Consider the following 19,676-nt stretch of genomic DNA (forward strand, 5'->3'; position numbering starts at 1 on the left):
TCATGATTTCTTCTGTTTTCAAAAGGTAGTTGGAATTAGACTTTATCGGGATTCCCTTTAATAACAGTATGCTCTTCATTATTCATGTAGCTAGAGAAAAGGTAAGAGAACATCAGGAAGAAGAATGAACCATTAGAAATGGTTTGTGTACACGTCAGGAAAGGTACCTAATCAGATTTTTAACTGTTAACTAGGGTCCTGTAAGTAAGTATAGTCTTACTTTTCTCTCAATTATGTTTATACTTCGTTAATTGTTTCCAGATACCTGTTCTAGAGTGTTTATCTTATGTCTGTACTCAACAAAATGGCTGCCACTGTTAAAACAATTTTTATTTTTTGAATTTTTAAATACACGAACTAATGGCCATGACCATTACAATTAGAGAAGCAAGCTGTCGCAAGCCCCAAGAAAAACCCACTCTGCTCATCATTTTAAGAATGAAAAAGCAAAAATTCCACATATTTTTGTTTCTAAGGTTTAGACTTACAAATAAACATGAGCCATTTGTAAAACTCCAAACTCCCTTTGCACTAACAATTGTGCATCTCATGAGGCTCAGAACAGTTTGTGGGCAGAGAAAACAAATGCTAACAGCTTCTAAGGTGAAATGCAGAAGCGGGCCTGGAAGCAGAACTTGTATTTCATACATGGTGAGTAAATGCTGAGCTACTAAACAGTGCGTTGCCTTTTTTTTTTTTTTTTCTGATGCACATCAGAATGTTTTCTATTCTATATATAACAAGATAGCAGTGAGGAAGCTCTTCCCGTGTCAGAAACTGGTCGTGGATGGCCCTGGTAAAGCAGATGGAGCCATGACTGTACGGCAGGGCCGCCTGGCACACAGCCTCGCAGCTGAGCCTCAGGTGAGTTCAGCAGCTCTGGGTTTCTTCCAGTTTCTCTGCAAAATCCTCTTGGGGATCTCCAGTGCTGGGCTATGGACCACAGGCCAGTGAACCGTGAACCTCACAGCCTTTACGCTGCCCTAACAGCAAAGCCAACCCCTTCCAGGAGAGGGGCTAACAGATGAAGTTGGTTAAGGCACTGTTATGGGAAATAAAAGATTACACTTCAACCACTTAGGCCACAGAGGGAGTTAAAGTGATACTTTGTGACCATGTGGCTAATTCACAAAGATCTGAAAAAACACGTTGTAGAGAAAAAATGTGTTGTTTGCAGGCAGCACAGCCCCGTGATGTTTGCTGCTCTGTTACGGGGTGGTGCAGAAGCCCCTCCACTGAGCTCAGGGACTCCTATAAGGCTAAGTGTATGCGTATAGCCGGTTAGAACAAGTCCTGCAGCACCACTTAAGTAAAGAAAGACAGATTCAACAACTGAAAAAAAAAAAAAAATTGTAGACAAGACGTTTTCCATCTTGTAAGGTGCATAAATCCCCCATGTTTTCCACAACAGGGCTGCACAGCAACTACCAACGAAAGCTAAACGCAGCCAGTCGACTGCCCAGAGGTTTTTTTGGTTGGTGATGCTGTGGTTTTTCTCCCAAAACAGGCGGAAAAGGGAAGTTTTGGGCGGTGCGTTGCTCTCTCGCCTCCCCTTCCGCAGCCTGCTCCGCCCCGGGCTGTGTGAGCGGGGCGCCCCGGGCAGGTGGGCACAGCCCGGGGACCCTCCCCAGCGAGCCGGGGGGCATCGCTTGGGCTGGGGGTGGAGGGTTTGGGCAGATTTTCCTCCTGGAGGACCTCCCTGCGGCAAAATATTCCCCTCTTTCCCCTTTTTCCCCCTCCGATGTTAAGAGCCAGCTCCCCTCAGCACAGTTTCTTTTCCAGTTTCCAGCATGGCTGTGGACTGGCTCGGCTTTGGCTACGCTGCCCTGGTGGCATCAGGAGGGCTCATCGGCTACGCGAAAGCAGGTACGGTGCTGGGGTCCCCTTCTAACCCCCCCTAAATTTGCCTGAGCTGGGTGGCTTCCTACGAAAGCCCCCTGCCAGAGGTGAAGGTTGTCAGCTTGTGCTGCGTGCTGATAGCCTGGGGCTGGTCGGGTGTGGTGGGTGCTTTGGGCTGATAAGCTCACAGGCTGCTTTGGGTGGGTGCTGATACCCCACCTCTGCCTCATGTACTTCAGATAAACTGCCGGGAGTTTGCTTCAGAAACCCTTCTCCCCTGCTGTTTTAAACACTATAAATATTCTTTACCTTTAAATGACATCACCATTTTTTCCCTTAAAGATTTATTCTCGTTTTAATGTGTGGTGGTAACAGTATACTGCAAGCTGCACGGTTTTCAGAAGGATCCTTTTTCCAGGGAGAGCTGAGCAGTGCAAATCAGTCCCTGAAGTTGTTCCTTCCCTGGGCTCCCCAGTGTAAGCTTCATCTCTGGCCTGCTTTCACTGCCCAGTTTGCCCTTCTCCAGGCAGAACCGTGCATTTCTCCCTGCCGTGGTGCTGTCTCTTTCCACTCTGAAAACCTTTCAGCTCTCTTAACTCTCTTCCTTCTCTCTTCCTTCCTTGCTGAAGACAATGAGACCCTTACCACTAGGTGTGACCGCATGGATGCTAACGCCTGCTCCAGTCTGCTCCCTACTGCCTTGGGGCTCTGAGCGTAGCTTAGGGCAGGAGGGACACTACTGAGAACTTAAATAGCTGATTTCATCTGTATTTCTCTGAGGTCATTATGATATGATCAATATCTTATCTTCTCTTCCCAGATGGGAGGACGTGGTCAAGCTGATGCAAGAAGGGAATTCAGGTCAAGGGGTTTTTGAAGGGGGAATGGGAGCTTGTATGGTGATGTGCAGGGAAATTAAAAAAAAAAAAAAAAAAAAATGTCATCCCTACTAATAAATTGAAGAAACCAAAAGAAAATTGAATTTTCATCCATCAATCTGAGGATCTGAGGTGTTCTGTTCTTGTACAGCCAAGTCGACATTATATACCTTGGGAAGAATATGAGAACAGGGCCAGGGCAAGGTCTTTTTTTTTTCCTTATATATATATATTTTCTTTTCCCCTCTCTCCCATTAGTGTGTTGTTGTTTTGAGACCAAAGAACTTCCCCAGCCAGGGGTGGTATGTTTGTCCTAGGAACTGTATGTGCCATAGGTGCTTAAACAGGGCCTCAAGGTAAAACTCAAGGATGTGATGGCCGTTTGAGGACGCCCAGGATGCAGAAGGAATTGCATTTACCACAAGGTGGTGCTAAACTGTGTTCTGTCCAGAGCAGCTGCTTACTAGAGTGTCTGTCTTTGCACGTGTACAAGAATGTGATGCTTCCCGTTATCTTCAGCTCTTGCTGTTTGTATTAAAAGCAGGATGTGAAGCAATATTATAGCTTCTCTGTTGATGACTGAAAAGTGATTACTTTCTGGCAGCAGCATGTGTTCCTCCTGTAACAAAGCCAGGAGATCTTTATCAGCATAGATCTGCAACCTCGAGTCCTTTTAACGGTGACCTATAAAAACTGAAGGACCACCGTCAAGTAGCATTAAGTCCTGAATTTTCCATTAGCCTTATTGAAAGTATTCACTGCTTGCAGAGGTCGTGCCATTTCCTTACCTGATGTCATCTATAAATTGCCAATCTCGTGGTAGCTCAGCATTATCATTTGTACTGAAGGCTTGATCCAAAGTCTGGCTATTTGACTCCTCTCTCTTATTTGACAACTCTTTATTTGTCTGAATACACTCCTGCCCAGTTCAGTTCACACATCCTGATCTTAAACCTTTCCTATTTAATCCCTTTCTACATTACTGCTTTTCAAGCAATTCCAGAATAATTACTTGAAGCAACATGCTTTGGTCTGCAAAAGAAGACCCCAATTCTTTTGCTTTTCTCACTAGTCTTTCTATCGTAAATGTATTTGTGGCTTTGCTGGTAATGAGTTAAATACCAATGCTAATTTTATCTTATGCAAGATCATTTGAATATGGTTCTTGATTCAGATCAGTGTGGTCTTAAAATCTTTGAAGACAACCCCCACCACCCCCGGACTGCTTTATAACAATCGATGCCCGTGGTTTTTGTTTGTTTGTTTTGTTTGTTTGTTTGTTTTTTACAAAGCAAGTAATCTAATGAACAAGTTTATTTCAGAGCTTCTAATAAATGTTCTCTCTTATTCACCCAGGTAGTGTCCCGTCGCTAGCTGCTGGCCTCTTCTTTGGAAGTTTGGCAGGACTGGGTGCCTATCAGCTCTCACAGAATCCAAATAATGTTTGGATTTCTCTGAGTAAGTCTTCTAGAGCTTTAGTTGCAAGGAGTTATATTTACCCTAAAACAACTGGATACTAAAAATGAGTACCGAAAAGTCTTTGCAGAAATGTTAAACTGTTGGGGCTACAAACTGAGTTTCAATCAGATCTTTAAACTTGTGTTTGGTGAAAATCTCTTTTAGTGGTCAAACTCCACTGCTCTTCCTGGAATGTGAGCCATTGGTGTTATTTAGGTTTTTTGTTTTTAAGAACTATTGAGAATACAAGTGGAAGATCTGCTTGTCTTTGTGTGTCTTGCTTAGTATTTCTCACTACATTCCTGCTTTCCTGCATCCCTTTTTAAAGAAATATGAAGTGTTCTGGGTGACATCTCATCTTTTTGCTTCTATTCTACAACAGGAGATGAAAATACCTGTTATCCATCATTACAGCTTGTCTTATGGACATCAAAAAACCTACTGCTAGTGAAGGAAAATATGTGCTAGGATAAAGTGAAACTTACATGGTTAAAAAAAAAAATCAAACCAAATGCCATTATTTCACATCCTTCAGGGAAAAAAAAAAAAGTAAACATTTGATGTTTAAAAGATTGTGCATGGTATGGTGCCAGTCTCCAAAATGTGGCTTTTAACTTTCTGACATTTACCATGCAGAGCTCAGGGTTGCCACCAAGTTAGCATGCTGTCACTTCAACCTCATTATACCTAAAGCTCATGCCACTTGCAGAATAACACGACTTGAGCTTTTCTCACTCGCTAGCAAGTTAGGGTACCTCGCCACTGAAATAGGCTGAGAACATATGTAGATAATTCCAGCTGATAATTCCAGCACAGCTGATGCCTGACACTTGTTAGGCTGCTGTATCTCAGGTATATGTGGGCATCCACTGTTTGCTGAAAATGGTAGAGATTGTGATTGATTTTATATGTGTGGAATTACAAAAGTATTGCTCCATTTGGGGAGATTCAGCAGAGAAGCAAGCTACAGTAATGCAGTTTCTTCTTCCTTCTTTTCAGAACTGCAGCTTCCCTGACTTTGAGAAGCAAACTGCTGAGTCAGTGCTTAGTCAGTGCTTAAAGTGCCACTGACCACAGCATTTGTTTGCTGAAGCTGTGATGTAGCACCTAGCTCTTTGCCATAGAAAAGTCAGAAGTGAAAGGAGAAGGCCCAGCATTTCTTTCTACTTTAACACTGTCTTCAGTGCAGTCCACTTTCACTTCCACATCTACTGGATAGGTCAAAAACTGCACGGTCAGCCCTCAACTGGCACGAACTCAGCTTACAATACCTACTCTTCATGTACTGAGGTGTTCCAAAATTTACACAATTTATTGACTCTTTTTGTCCATCACATCAAGTAACCTTTTTTACTTGATGATACTACTTATTTCTGTTCTGTTCTGAATTGTAGCATCTCTGTCACACGCATGCACCTCTGCTGACTGGACTCTTTAATCTCTCATTTAAGTTACGTCTGGAACATTGACTGCCGTGATGGGAGCAAGGTTTTACAACTCTGGAAAATTCATGCCTGCAGGGCTAATCGCTGGTGTCAGGTACAACACAATATACTTTTTAAAATTTATTTTTTAATCTCCTGTATGTGATTTTTTTTTTTTTTGCTTAATTATACTGAGATAAAGTACTCTGTACATCTTTTTTCTTTTTTGTACGTCAGTTATGTGAGAAGTATCTCAAAATGGATTGGCAAGTTGCTATTAATTCTGTGGACTGACCAAGTGTTTTTCCCCTTACACAGTTTGCTGATGGTTGGAAGATTAGCACTGAAGATGGTGGATAAGCCCCATGAAAAGTAACTGTTCACTTTACAACTTAATATCTGGATAAGGAAACCTAATAATGAAGCTGTATGAACGTAGAAAGAAGAATATGAAGCAGTTTTCTACATGAAGACAGCTTACTGTTTTTTCTTTTTTCTTTTTTTTTTCTTTTTTTTAATTGAAAGAAGAATGATGGGGTGGATAGTCTACTATCTACTAGTGGACAGTACAAGACATACAGGGTGCCATTTATTTCAGTGATCTGGTAGAGCTATGACTGTGTAGTGAAAAATTTGATCCTGCTTTTATTTTTTTGAAATACATTTCAGTGTTTAACACTTCCAATTTTTTATATTCCAAAGTATACTGACGATGTGTATGAAGTACACAGGACCTGCAATCTAGAAAGTACCGACAATGTGTCACCAGCAGAAATGGGCTCAGTACAGCACTGTATCTCATGCCTTTCATACTGAGTATTACAGCATGCTTTACCTGCTGTATTCTGAGTTGAAAATGCATTATGTCTATAACACCAAACAGATCCTACCTTTTTATGACGCTAAAATGTTGCTTTTTTTACAAGTAAAACTTATTACAAACCTTTACTTGATGTTTTTGTATTCTTTCGGTCTGTATGGGAGACAAAGGTTATCTTTTCTCTCTTTTTTTTTTTTTTTTTTAACCTTACCTTCACATTCCTACCTCAGTGGAAGTCTGTGCAGTGAACTGCTATACAAATGCTGTCTTTTCATGGTGTTTAAAAATACATTTTAAATGGAAAAAGATTAAATTTGGGGTCTTCATTAACACATTAATTTAATTTCTAATGATTTACAATTATTGATATACTAGGGTACTTACAGTTTGTAACTCATATTTTAAAGTGATATTTTACATATTGACTACTGAAGATTTACTGAAGTTATCAAGCTAATTCCAGGTTTTTGAACGTATTTCATGTTGTGACCTCCTTGTTTCTGGGCACTTAACCTGTAAATAACCAGATTTCCAGGGAGCAGCACTGAAAACATGTGAAAACATCTCTGAAATCCTAGTCTCAGTTAAATTGTACTCTGTAAGTAAAATATAGAGTACATTAAGTAAAATCCAATAGAATATTTGTAATGGCCTTAATACTTTTAAACCAGTGAATGTAACTTAGTAGAAAATTCCATCACTGCTACAGAATTTTCTAGAGCCATTATAGAATTAAAAACATTACTACCCTTTTTCATACCGCATGTGCCTAAAAGGCAATTCTACAAATTTTATTTCCTATTTTACTGTTTAGGTTTTGGTGTGTGTGTGGGGGGTGTTTCTTTCCTTTTTTTTTTTTTTTTTTTCTTCCACTTACGGTGGTTTTTATGTAAACTAAGATTATTATTTTTGTATTGAATTTGCTGTATGCATGCCATGACTTCAGGGAAGCTTCATGCTGAGAGCCAGATTGTATCTGGATGTAACATTTTAAGAGTGATTTTTTTCTAATTATTTTATTTTTAGGAATCTAATAGTTAAAATGATTGTTAAAGCTAGTGTTTTCAAAGCAGACCCTGAAACTAAAAAGAAGTTAGTTAAATATTGCTAACAGTATCAGCGTGATCTGGAAAGACTGCTGCTTTTTAGAGAGATGGGGAAATGGGGAAACCAGGCTGGCGCAACACAGACTGAGTCACCAGGCTTCAATAATTCAGAGCTTAGTCATGCCCCCAGAACTTGATACCTTACAGCACTGACAGAACAAGAGAATTTGGGTTAGCAAATCCTTATTGCTAAGAGTGAAAGCCCAGGCCCTCTATTCCATGTTACCGTCAGTGGCTGGTGGAAGGTGGGTGGCAATCGGTGACGTGAAGTACCTCACTCCTCTCTTTAGGGCCTCGCTCAGGATTACAAGAGGGAATTTCATATTCATTTTGGTGGATAAATCCTCTCTTCAAAGAAGGAGCTGGAAAACCATTTGGACAGCCTAAATTTCACCTATGCTTTTTGTTCACTTTGGGCTACCCTTGCTCCAGGTCCGTACCCATTCAGGACCCTGCGTGTGGCCTCCCAGTTTTTCCTCAGAGCCTTTTAGTGATGCCTCGTTCTTCCCCTGACTAGACACAAACCTTCGGGTAGGGTCATATTGCTGAGCATCTTCTGGCTGAGGTGAGGTGCTTGCATTGCACTGGGGCAGTGCCGGGCGTGAATGGGCTGGGAGTGCTGCAAACCACCCAGCTGCTGGGCTGTAAGAAAGGTTTTTTGGGGATCAAAATCTCATACACTTGGGTGCTTCAGTTGGGCCTTACTCTTTATAGATACAGGACAGAGACCTCAAATATGGCAACAACATACTGAGGTTCAATTGCAGCGCTGATTTGAGAGGCAGAAAAAGCAATCCTGTTACTCACCTGTCAGCAGATGTCACACCCTAAGCTGTTCTTTCAATTCACGTGGCTTTCACAGCCAGCAAACTCCCTTTCATTTTGTACAAATGTGTAACACAGCGTAAGAACATTAATGTCACACCAGCAGTACAGGTGCTGGTCTTTTAGAGTATCAAAGGAGAATGAGAGGAAGATGGAAAACATTTAAAGTGAAATGGTTTAGGGGGAAGCAGTCAGGAGCTGTCCCACTTTATCCCTTATTCCTAAGAACGTTGTGCAGGACTGTTGGCAATGCAAAGCCATCCCCTAGCCCTCGTCCTGCCGCGGGCTTTGGGAGTGCAATTTGCCACGTCCCAGTTCTGTCAGTCACGGTGCTGGGAGCTGCTGGCACTCGGTCATCCCCAGCTGAGGGTCTGCCCGTGCTGGAACTAATATGGCCTGAAGCATGAAGCAATTACCATTTGGTGGTGTTAGGATTCCCAGCCTCCTGGCATTATACTCATGCCTTCTGACTGAACAATTTTAATCCACCTGGAGAAATGGGAGGGGAAAGAAAAGTCGGGAGAACCTCCAGGCAGTTACAGGAGAAAGAAAGCCTTCGTTCATCCAGAATCCTTGCAAGGAAAAACTGCAGAATGAGGCGTCAGTAGTGGCCCAGAGACATCTCCCGCTTCCTTGAAGTGCCGTGATGGAGCAACTCGAAGTGCTTGTGCTTCTGTGCTGTATCCCAGCTCAAGTCCAGTGCACAGGTGCCTGTGGATGGTTTTTTGGACCCGTGCCTTCCTTCTGAACCTGTGAAACGGAGATAATATTTTCTTTCTCTTCCCCTGCATGCAGTTTGTCTTCTACAACCCCGCCTTTTACTGGGTGCTTTTACAGTGCATGGCATGTTCGCTGCCCCAGGAGCAAGGAGCAGTAGGTTTGATGCAGTTTTACTGCTGGTAGTTAACACAGTCTGCCCTTGTTTTAATTGCCCTGCCTTCCTCTGACTGAGAGCACCTCTGGAGGAGGCAACAGTAGGTCCTACAAGAACACTCACCTGTGCTTGAGATGGGTGCTGAAAGGCTCCACGTTGCCAGCTGCAACAGGGTCCTGCTGAAAAGTTTCCCATTGTCCTTTTGGGGAACTGATTTCACACAGCATGACACCAGACATCCTGCCTTCCAGCACGTAACTGGACAGTTCTGGCTGTTGGCCTGCTCTGCAGAGGCAGCACAGTGCTTACTGAGGAATAAAGGGGAACTGTGCAAACACTGCTCAAAGCAGTGGCAGGCAGTAGTACAGCAGCCAGGCTCACGCTGCAATGCACTGCTGTCACCACAGGGTGAAAGGAGACGTGCCACTTTCAGGCTCAGGCAGCAATGCAGTGGTAAGCTCAGTCTCCGTGACAATGCCAGGACTCGTTTTTATTTTCCTGGGCCCCTCTAGTTACTCTAGGAGTGATACAACCACAGTTTGGAGGGATTATAAGGGAACAAGGAGCCTGGCTACTGCTGGGATCCTCTCGGCCTATGCAGCCAGGATACCATCCTCAAAGAGCTGATGGCTTGGGAAAGAACTGAGAGAATGGGATGAGGATCAAGCTCTACTCATCAAGCCCCTCTCGTCCCTCCTGGGCAACAGAGTTGAGAAAGAGGGACCTGGCCTTACCGAAGATAGCTGCAACAGGGTTATTTCCCCTCTGCTCAAGGAACTGCACTACTGCCTCCAAAAATCCTAAGACAACAAAGACCTGGTCTTCAGACTGTTAGTAAAAGCTGAGAACAGCGTTAATTAAATAGGAAGCTTCTTGCTGCTGGGAATGCAGCAGAAACCGGACATCTATAAAGGCTAAAATGACAGAAACCCAACAGTCTTTGAATAGTAGTATTTATCTAGAATTTATCTATTTTTATCTACTACTTATCTACTATTTATCTACTAGTGATAGGAGACTCTTGCGACCATGTCACAACTTCCCTGACAATTTTCAGTCACGGCCAAGAGGTACTATTGATTGAGTACATACCAAAATCAATTAGTCTCTTCTGCTGCTGTTTGCACACACTGATAATACTGACATGTTTGGTCACATTCTAGTCAGTGACAGTCCTGAACTGCAAGGATTTCTTTAGGAAGGGATTTCCAATTAAGATCTGTTTTGCAATGCTTATATACACACCTGTCACATGTCACTTTTCAGGATATTTTGGAGCATAAAGCCTAAATTATGACAGATGAGGCAATAATACAGTAGATTTTCAGATGACTTTCAAGAGCTCTTCAATCTCAGATCATTTCTTGAATTCCTTTGAGCCTTCCTGCACTCCACCTGACATACTGGCTCAGGCCACACAGCCTGTTACTCACTTCTGTGACTTTTGCTGTTGGAGATGTACTGCAGAGGTTTCAGGATGAAGCACCTCAAAACATTTCAAACTTCTTATTTTCAAATTGTTTGAGTTTTGAGTCTCCCTGCCATGTACTAAATTGTGTCGGCTGTCTTCCCCATATCGTATGACCACATTTGACATACTGTATTTGTTAAATCCAATGACCTCAGAGGCTTCTACATGGCATGAGTCCTCCCTGCCCCTCTCACACACTCCCAAATACCATTCTTCTTTAGAGTCACCGTTCCAAGTGAATGGTGGGCAAACAATTAAGAAGTTAAAATTGTACATTTTATTGCCAGGTAGCCTTTGGGCAGACTATGCATTTTTCAGATAACCAAAATATAAACTCGTGCTCAGACAATCAACTCTCCTGTACTACTGAATCCCAAGAAGGTAGCAGGTAATCTACTATTTCCTGTGGAGTCCCTCTTTACTTGCTTCAGTCTCCTTATAGCAAGTTAAAATCGCTTCAAATTCAGGAAATCACATGTGGTATTTCAAAATTTGAGGAACTGGACTCCCCAAACTTCCATTTAAATCTTTACTGTTTCTCTACGACACCATATAGGTCTCCCAACTTTGGAATACCAAGATAAAACTTGCAAACAATTCCAAAGCACAGAACTTTCAACTTGCATTTATTTCAGGTTTATAACGAAAGTCATTTTACACCAACTTCAAAAAATCAAGTAAAATAAAAAGCTTTCAACAAATAACTTAAGAAAAGTGATTTAGAACAGTTTTATTTTGCTTATTTCCTTATGCGGCAGATATTGTACAAAAGTGCCACAGTAGCAGTGATACTGAAGTCTACTTACACATCTTACACAATTTTAGGTTAAATCCAAGCACTGAATACTCAGAGCACTTTAAATGCATTAAACAATACAGATCAGTAATAGCACAGCCCAAATGCCAAAATATCTATTTTATACACAATTTTAAAAGCACTTAATGAAGTTACATGACTTCCAACTCACACCACACAAGTTATTTCAAAAGACGCTTATTGCAGAGTACTTATATCAAATAAATCTGCAAGAAATAGTATTATTCTAAGGGCTCTGGAAAATGACTAGCATGTTCAAGCTTAAGTCTTGGTTACAGTCATGTCAATAAGGTTTTTGCTACTGACTTCACTGATGCAAAGATCTCTTATTCTCTCGTTCTTCTATCAAATAAAAGACGTAAAGGCCTGCTCATGGGATTTACAAAATAGCTAATTGAAAAACATTTCCACGAGGCACATGTGCTGTATGAAAATGAGTTATCACAGATTTCAGAACTGCAGTCTTTAGTACTCTTCAGTATGAAAGTCACAGACATTGCAGCAAAAGCAAATGAGAACAGAAAGAAGAGCACCACTGTTAAACTGCTGAGTTCCTTTTTAAGGCTATGTTACTGTGTTCTGGGAAGAAAGACATCAATACTTTTTGGTTTTGGTATTAATTCCCTGGGTACGGTATCATGGTATCATGTTTTTAACCGAGTTACTAGAATGCATTTCAAAGCAAACATTTTCGTACGTGTGACTTGCTTCATAACTACAGATAGAGTCCAACAGCCATGATATAGAGATGTGTAATTTACACATCCATGTAAGAGTTAATATATGTGCAGTTAAGATATTTAGTAATGAGTACTATGATTTCTCAGTATGAACAGATCCAGTATAATTAATTAGTCCAACCTGAGAAGCTGAAGATTACCTGGGTTTTCTTACTAAAAACTGTAGGGTGCTGAAGTGCATCTCACCAGGTTCATATCTTTATGTTAAAGCCATAATTTCATTAAAAAAATGAAAGAGATAATGCTACTAAAACCTTTTAAGTTTTATATTTCAAATCAGAGGTGCAAATGTGAAGCATTAGCTGTATTCATAAGAAAACATGTGAAAAGGCTTCAGCTTTATGCTGTTTAATATTAACTAAATCACTTAGGCTGTGTGTGTGTGTGTGTCTGTGTGTTAGGTCTGCTTACAGAATACCAACTCCAATAGCCACACATACTCTGGGGCTCACTTTACCTACACTTTCAGCTCACTGGACATGTGTGGCAGGTTCCTGTCCAGAACCAACCCTCGTAGTGTAACTAGATACATTCTCCCTGTTGGAGTTATTATCCTGAAAACACTGCTATCATAAGACAGCTCTGGGTTTCTACACAGGAATTAGCCTTTGTCTAGCCACAGTGAACTGACACTTGTCTGCAAGCACTGGAATAGATACATTCCTCACAATGATGGGATTGAAGAAAAGATTCCTGGAAAGATGTTAAGTAACTTATTTCCTTAGCTTTAGCTGAACTTCACAAAGCAGTATGCCTTGTAGGATCAAACAATAGTGTGCTTAGAAAATCAGGGTACTATAAGCTTTGTTAATTTATTCTTAATTTTTGTTCACAAAAAGTAAGACAAAGTAATTTAAGTAAGTAATTTAAACTGCTATGAACAAATTAAAAGCCTGAACAGTCTTGAGAAATGAGAGTCCTTCTGGTAACTGTTCTACCAGAAGGTAACTGGTGACACGCATTTGAAACATTTAGAAACACGTACGACTTTCTTTTATGTGAAATAATAAACACACAAAAATATGCAATAACATAAGTTTTAATTCTGAAAAGATTTAAGGGGCAGGTATCATCTGTGACTTTGCTATTCACTGTTTCACAAGCTCCGGATGTTCAGGATGAAATGTAGCCGCAGAATGCTTCACGTATAAGACTCACGGTTTCGTAACTATGTAAATTTAAACATGGATCACTGCCTTTCATTTTCTTGGCTACAAACCTCCCACTACAGCATAGTAAGCTAGCTGAAACCCAAACCATCAAGGCTTCCATGAGGTCTGTTTCTTTTTTTTCTAAGCTTCTTTGAACAGCAGCAGCCCCTGATGCTGTACAGGGTACTCGCCTCCAGTGCTGCATGTAGCCACACGGAACAAGAAACAGCAAACCAGTGCCGAATTAAGGAAGTCATTAATTGAAAGGACCATCTCCCCTAGACAATGTGTATCACTCAAAGTCAAGAACCGTGCCACTTTGTAGGTCTGCTCAGAACCACCTCTCTCCCGCTTTAGCTCGTGATCTGGAAACAATTCACCATCTGAGAGACTGTTAAACTGTTTATACCACCATCCCATTTTGTTCATGGCATTTCCCATGCAACAAATACCTTCCACTGGCAAAGAGACAGATGTTCTTACAAATTTTACAAAAATTGTTCCAGATTGATAATATTTTTTTCACACATTCCCTTAAGCTTGCACAGTACAGAAAAAAGTAATAAACCATTAACAAAAACCATGCAAAAAACCCAAGACCATCAAGCTAACATATCTAAATAAAAACTAAATCAAATAGAACACCAAAATAATGTATAAAAGCTTATCTTGTTCAAGGTCTTGAATAACATTAATAATGATGTCTTTTTTTTTGTTTTGTTTTTTTTAAATGTCAAATTTGAGGTAAAACAAAATAAGCTTTAATTCCCCACCTTCCCCAAATCCTGGTTCTTCAGATACAAAAGAAACCTGTGCTCTTAAGTGGCATTTAGAGCATATACTTGTACTTCAAGACTGACTAAATTTTGTATTTCAGTCCATGCAAAGGAGTAACTAAAATTACCAAATTTACCACATTAACATGGATACAAATTAATAAAAATATGAAAATGCTTTAAGAATATTCTCTTTAGTGCTTTTAACAAAGATTATTCCTGGTTTAGTTTAAATTGTGTGAGATATGTTGAAGTAAATCTTTAAGATTTATTGTTGTTCTCACTACTCAAAAGAATCTATTTGATTATCAGCTCTCTCACTTTAAAGGCATTGATGGAAATTTACATCGTTCTGACAGCATATTAGATAAAAAAAATGCAGCAAACACAGGTTGAAAAAAATTATACTACTGTTAAGTATTATGCAGTTATGCAGTGATGTAAACCGTAAAGTATCACAATCTAACTGTAGATGTTAAATCATGAACATGCTGAACAACTGATCATTTGACAGGTAACCAAAAAGTGCCTTGCACAATAATTTAGTATCTTCACCTGTAAGCTTCTGCATCGTAATTCTACATCAACCATTTCAGTCTTGGACATCGAAGTAGTCAATTACTGGCTCTTCTTTTAATGGTTTGGATAAACCACTGCTTCCACTACTCCTGAAATTATAAGAATATTAGATGTTACTCACTCTGCATGAAACACAAGATAAAAGTAGGTTGAAGTCACAAATTCCCATAACGTCTCAGTGTGCATATGAACACTGCATTGATAGATGGGGTGTTCTAAATTATGTTCTAATGGAAATATCTTAATGCTTCAGAAAACATTTAACTATGATTTTGGGGAAAAAATATATACTTTATCAAATTAACGTATAACGGTGCATGGCTGAATTGATACAACTTGTTTTTGAGTTTTACCAGAAACTATCATTTATTAGTAATATTTATTGCAAAAGCACTAATGTACTGAAGACTAAATGCTAAACATGCTTTTAAATAATAAAATATAAACATAAACAAAAATATATTTACTAACTGTCCTAATAAATTATTTTATGCCAGTAAGACACTACTTATCTTTTACACAGAAAAGTTAAAAATATAAAACAACCCAAACCTCCAAAACATTAATCTATTCTCAATCATCTAATCTTTATAAAAAAAAAAAAAAAGAGAGGTCCATAATATTTGTTTTTATTACTACTCTTATATCACTGTCAATCCTACATTCTGTTAGCATTTAATTTCAGGTTTACTTCTGTGGACAGAAAAATTTAGTGCAGGCTGCAAGCTCCGCAGCAGCATGTAAGTTGAGTAAAAGACTCAGGGAACATAAAATTGAAGTTCATGAACACTCTTCCTTGAGCAAACCAGCACAAAACTGAAGAACACCATTTTAGAAACACATTTCTTACTTATCTGTTTGTTTGTAATGAGGAATAGGAGGTGGAGGCCTGTTCTGCATTTCTTTATCCAGCACAGAAGTTAAAGTATTGCTTGGACAAATGGATTTCCCTCTAGAAAAAAAAAAAAAAAAAAAAGTTATTTTATTCAACAGGAATTTATATTCATTTAGAAATTAGGGCAAAAAAAGAGTTACGTTTAGAAGTAGTGGTACCAGTGTCTGAGTTCATATTTGTATTTCATCTACATAACTATTTAATTTTCATAGAGTCACAGAATATCCTGTAACAGAAGTAACCCACAAGGATTGAGTCCAGCTCCTGGCTCCACACAGGACTACCTAAAAATCAAACCATCTCTCTGAGATTGTTGTCCAAATGCTTCCTGAACTCCAACAGGCTTGATGCCACAATCACTTACCTGGGGAGCCTGCTCAAAAGCTCAACCACCCTCTCAGAGAAGAACCTTTTCCTAATATCCAATCTGAACCTCCCTTGATGCATCTTCATGCTATTCCCCCCTTGGGTCTCATCACTGGCCACAAGAGAAAAAAGATCAGCACCTTCCTCATCTCTCCCCCTCACGAGGAAGCTGTAGGCTGCATCAAGGTCTATGGTCACAGATCACTGCATCTTCACAATATCTAATGCTGTGGAGCCACGTTCTTAACCTCAAGCAGCAGGTCACATTAAACTTACTCATCACTCTGCACTAAAACTAGGCCCCTGTGAAGCAGTCCTCTCCAAGGAACAATAACAGAATCACAGAATAGTTTGGATCAGAAGGGACCCTAAAGATCACCTGATTTCAACCCCCCTGCCACGGGCAGGGACACTCTCCACCAGGCCAGGTTGCTCAAAGCCCCATCCAACCTGGCCTTAAACACTTCCAAGGATGGGGCTCCTCTGGGCAACCTGAGCCAGTGCCTCACAATACACTGCCACTTCCTCACCCGTTAGCCCAGGTGCATGAGACCAGAAAAATGATATGCATTAAGAAAAAAACAAACAAACAGTTCTTCCTGCCCTCCACATAGGTCTATTATGCGACCATAACCGTACAATGAAGCATCCCATTTGTGCTTGTGCCCTCTGCAATACAAGGGCCACCCTGTGGCCATGGTGCAGGGCAGTATTTTCTCCAATGCAGGAAGACAGTATGCTTTAGTATGTCCCTAGGCTTGTACCGGCTGCAAATGAAGCACAACTTCAGTACTGCACAGTCCATATCCAAAGGCTGCACTGGCTGGAGACAGGGGAAGGATATAAAAAAAAAATTGAAACTGCTTTGAAAGATTATTACAAAAAAGGCATCTAAGCCAAAATTTTTCAAAAAAAGTATCACACGCAACTCTGTCTTTAACAGGCTGTGGAGATGTCTTAAAAGTTTCCTACGAGTCACTTTCAAGAGTGAGTTTGCTTTATTTCAACTTTCAGTCACGGTTTCAATGTAATTGCAGGACTGAGAGGCCTTCCACCACCATTCTGGTACACTGAACAGCACTGCTTTCCTACTTATATCTGAATGCCTCTTCTTCTTAGGAATGTTTCCCTACCTTCCGAGATGTAGACTGTTCTCTGAGTACTGCTTGCACATGATACATTTTTTGGCTAGCTACTTTTTATATGGAGAATAAATTAGCTTGGCCTCTCCATTTCTGAACAGGCGAAAAAAATGCTGCTTCTTGTCCTTCATTCTTGCCCTCCTATTTACACTGCATTCATAACTTAACAGTAACTTTTATTCCACATTGGAAACAAACATTTGCCTGAATGCCTATTTATGACTTTATAATTTAAGGTAACCTTAGCCTTTCCCATTCTTCTATTCTCACAAGTACCATTATATTTAAAACCACTAGTATATGTACAAGGAAAATAGCAGACGAGTAACTATACATTAAATTATATATATGCTCTAACGTTGTTTATTCCTACATACAGCAAGTCACTGATTTTATGAGCAACCCATTCCACAATTGCTACATATTGTATGAATCTTCTTCCTGCAACTGTTTCAAACCTGATGATTTTCATTTGTGCCCATTACCTCGTCTGTTGAGAGAAGAAAGAGAGAATATGCATTCTCTACTCGGGCTATGATTTCAGGTATCTTTGAGATAACGCTGCAGCACCTTTCCAGGCTTTTTTCAAGAAGATAACCTGTATCTCTCACTGTTTTTAACAGTCTTCTATGTCTCTGACAAACCAACTTAGAATGCAAAGTAGGAGTAAATGAATTTACACTTATCTAATGTGACCAAAACACTTAATAATTACGCTGTATTTTTTATTATTGAATAATGTTCTGAGCTTAAAGCTGCATTTACATGGAAATTATGAGGTAAAAAATCCTACAATTATTTTATCAGAAAACTGCCATAACATACTAAAGTAATTTAAACATATTAACCATATAATTATGCATTAAAATTTAACCATATATTAAATCTCTCTAAAAATCTATATAAGCCTGTATATAAAGATATATTTATATACTCACCTACATATGTAAGTTATATATAAACATTAAATTAAATGCTGTTCCTAGATGGAACACCAAAAATAAGCCTCTTCCCCTTTTTGCCATACCAGTCTGCACATAACCTTTTAACACGGTACTGTCCCATGGAAGGAATCCTGTATCAGAAGGAATCTGGTATTGCAACTGCTCAGAAAGATGGTGACTACAAAGGCAACCAGCAGGGAAGCATGGAGAAAGGCACTTAAGATGAACCACTAGGAATGTTCTTTATATGCTTAGACATCAGCAATGCTGTACATCAGTGATTCTAATGCAGCTAACATGATCATCTCATACCAATGTGGTGGAATGATGACAGGTGCATTTTACTGATGGCAAAGTAGTCATGGTGCTTGCTCCTAGCCTATTATCTGCCTAGAGGAACTCTCTTTAGCAACAAGGATACCTTTTCTCACTCCTCTGATCCAACTTGTATGGTGATGTTACCATTTCAGTGACATAACAGGGAAGAGTAGGAAAAATGCCTAGTGTCATTTCTCGTTATGTATACTTGGAAATGCCCCTAAAAGAAATCTGCAGGGAATACTGAAAACAGGATGAAACAAACTGAATCAAACCATTTGGGCTTTGTGTTGACTAGACTCTGGATTTGAAGAAGCTGTTGTGAAACTGCATTCAGCTCTGGGGCCCCCAACATGAGAAAGACATGGACATATTTGAACGAGTCCAGAGGAAGGCCACAAAGATGATCAAATGGGCTGAAACGCCTCTACTACAAATACAAGATGAAGCGTTAGGGTTTTTCAGCCTACAGAAGAGAAGGCTCCAGGGAGACCTCACAGCAGTCTTCCAGTACTTAAAGGGGGTCTACCAGAGAGCTGGAGAGGAACTCTTTGTCAGGGAATATAGTGCTAGGACAAGGAGTAATGGCTTTAAACTAAAACAGGGAAGATTTAGATTAGGTTTTAGGAAAAAAATGTTTACTCAGAGGGTAGTGAGGTACTGGAACAGGTTGTGCAGACAATCTCTTGATGCCCCATCCCTGGAAGTGTTTAAGGCCAGGCTGGATGGGGCTGTGAGCAACCTCGTCTAGTGGGAGATGTCCCTGCCCATGGCAGGGGGGTTGAAATTAGGTGATCTTTAAGGTCCCTTCTGAACTAAACTATTCTACGAAATACTCTAAAAATATCATCCTAGAACCTGAGCTATCAATTGTCTGAGGCTTCAATGAGTTTTATGTCTTGAAGAAGTGGTCTTTGCCACTTGAAATAAAATTAAAATGAAAAGAATCCTTGGATGAATTCAATTAGGAAACATTGCTACGCAGCTGAAAAACACTGTTGTATAGCACTCAGGGTCTATAGGAGCAGAAGTAAAAGTGCAGCTCTTGTGTTCTGCACTGCATGATCTTCCCTAAACAACAAAAGGGAAGGAGCAAGTATGCAACTTCTAACACTACAGAAGGCTTCCCATTCTAAAGTTTCAGCATACAATGACTTTTTTTTTTAAACATCATCTGTCCTACTCGTTTCTCTGACACTTTCTCCTCCTCTTCACTAATTTCTCATCATCCTCCAGCCCCTTGCTTTTTCTGA

The 19,676-nt window shown here is 40.1% G+C and overlaps 2 protein-coding genes across 5 annotated transcripts in view; one reads left to right on the forward strand and one right to left on the reverse strand.

Annotated features, from left to right (window-relative positions):
• Positions 1 to 782: 782 nt before the first annotated feature.
• On the forward strand, positions 783 to 6,547 carry LOC311207175 (transmembrane protein 14C-like). 3 transcript variants are annotated; one of them, XM_084283090.1, is made up of 5 exons: positions 783 to 864; positions 1,783 to 1,866; positions 4,074 to 4,175; positions 5,627 to 5,714; positions 5,918 to 6,547. In XM_084283090.1, the coding sequence occupies exons 2-5, from the start codon at positions 1,791 to 1,793 to the stop codon at positions 5,973 to 5,975; spliced, it is 324 nt and encodes a 107-aa protein (XP_084139216.1). In that variant the 5' UTR covers positions 783 to 864; positions 1,783 to 1,790; the 3' UTR covers positions 5,976 to 6,547. The 3 variants fall into 3 exon arrangements, with proteins under 3 accessions (XP_084139216.1, XP_084139215.1, XP_084139217.1); XM_084283089.1 differs by lacking the exon at positions 783 to 864 and adding an exon at positions 886 to 1,603; XM_084283091.1 differs by lacking the exons at positions 783 to 864; positions 1,783 to 1,866 and adding an exon at positions 2,935 to 3,142.
• Positions 6,548 to 8,972: 2,425 nt separating this feature from the next.
• The window catches only part of NFX1 (nuclear transcription factor, X-box binding 1), a 60,926-nt gene continuing 50,222 nt past the window's right edge, over positions 8,973 to 19,676 (reverse strand). The window contains exons 23-25 of one of the 2 annotated variants that reach the window (XM_084282543.1): positions 15,609 to 15,710; positions 14,735 to 14,847; positions 8,973 to 9,100 (exon numbers count right to left, since the gene is read on the reverse strand). In XM_084282543.1, coding sequence (XP_084138669.1) covers positions 14,772 to 14,847; positions 15,609 to 15,710 — 178 coding nt within the window. In that variant the 3' untranslated portion in view covers positions 8,973 to 9,100; positions 14,735 to 14,771. Of the gene's footprint in view, positions 9,101 to 11,325; positions 14,848 to 15,608; positions 15,711 to 19,676 lie in introns of those variants that run through there. The other variant, XM_084282542.1, reaches the window with a different exon arrangement.

Source organism: Netta rufina (genome assembly GCF_964035555.1).
Source record: "Netta rufina genome assembly, chromosome: 2".
NCBI classification, from domain to species: Eukaryota; Metazoa; Chordata; class Aves; order Anseriformes; family Anatidae; genus Netta; species Netta rufina.

Excerpts from the sequence above, each read along its gene's own strand:
- LOC311207175 (XM_084283090.1), top strand. The coding sequence starts at position 1,791 with ATGGCTGTGGACTGGCTCGGCTTTGGCTACGCTGCCCTGGTGGCATCA. Across the intron at positions 1,867-4,073 it reads CATCGGCTACGCGAAAGCAG|GTAGTGTCCCGTCGCTAGCT; the intron begins GTACGGTGCTGG and ends TTATTCACCCAG. Across the intron at positions 4,176-5,626 it reads TAATGTTTGGATTTCTCTGA|TTACGTCTGGAACATTGACT; the intron begins GTAAGTCTTCTA and ends CTCTCATTTAAG.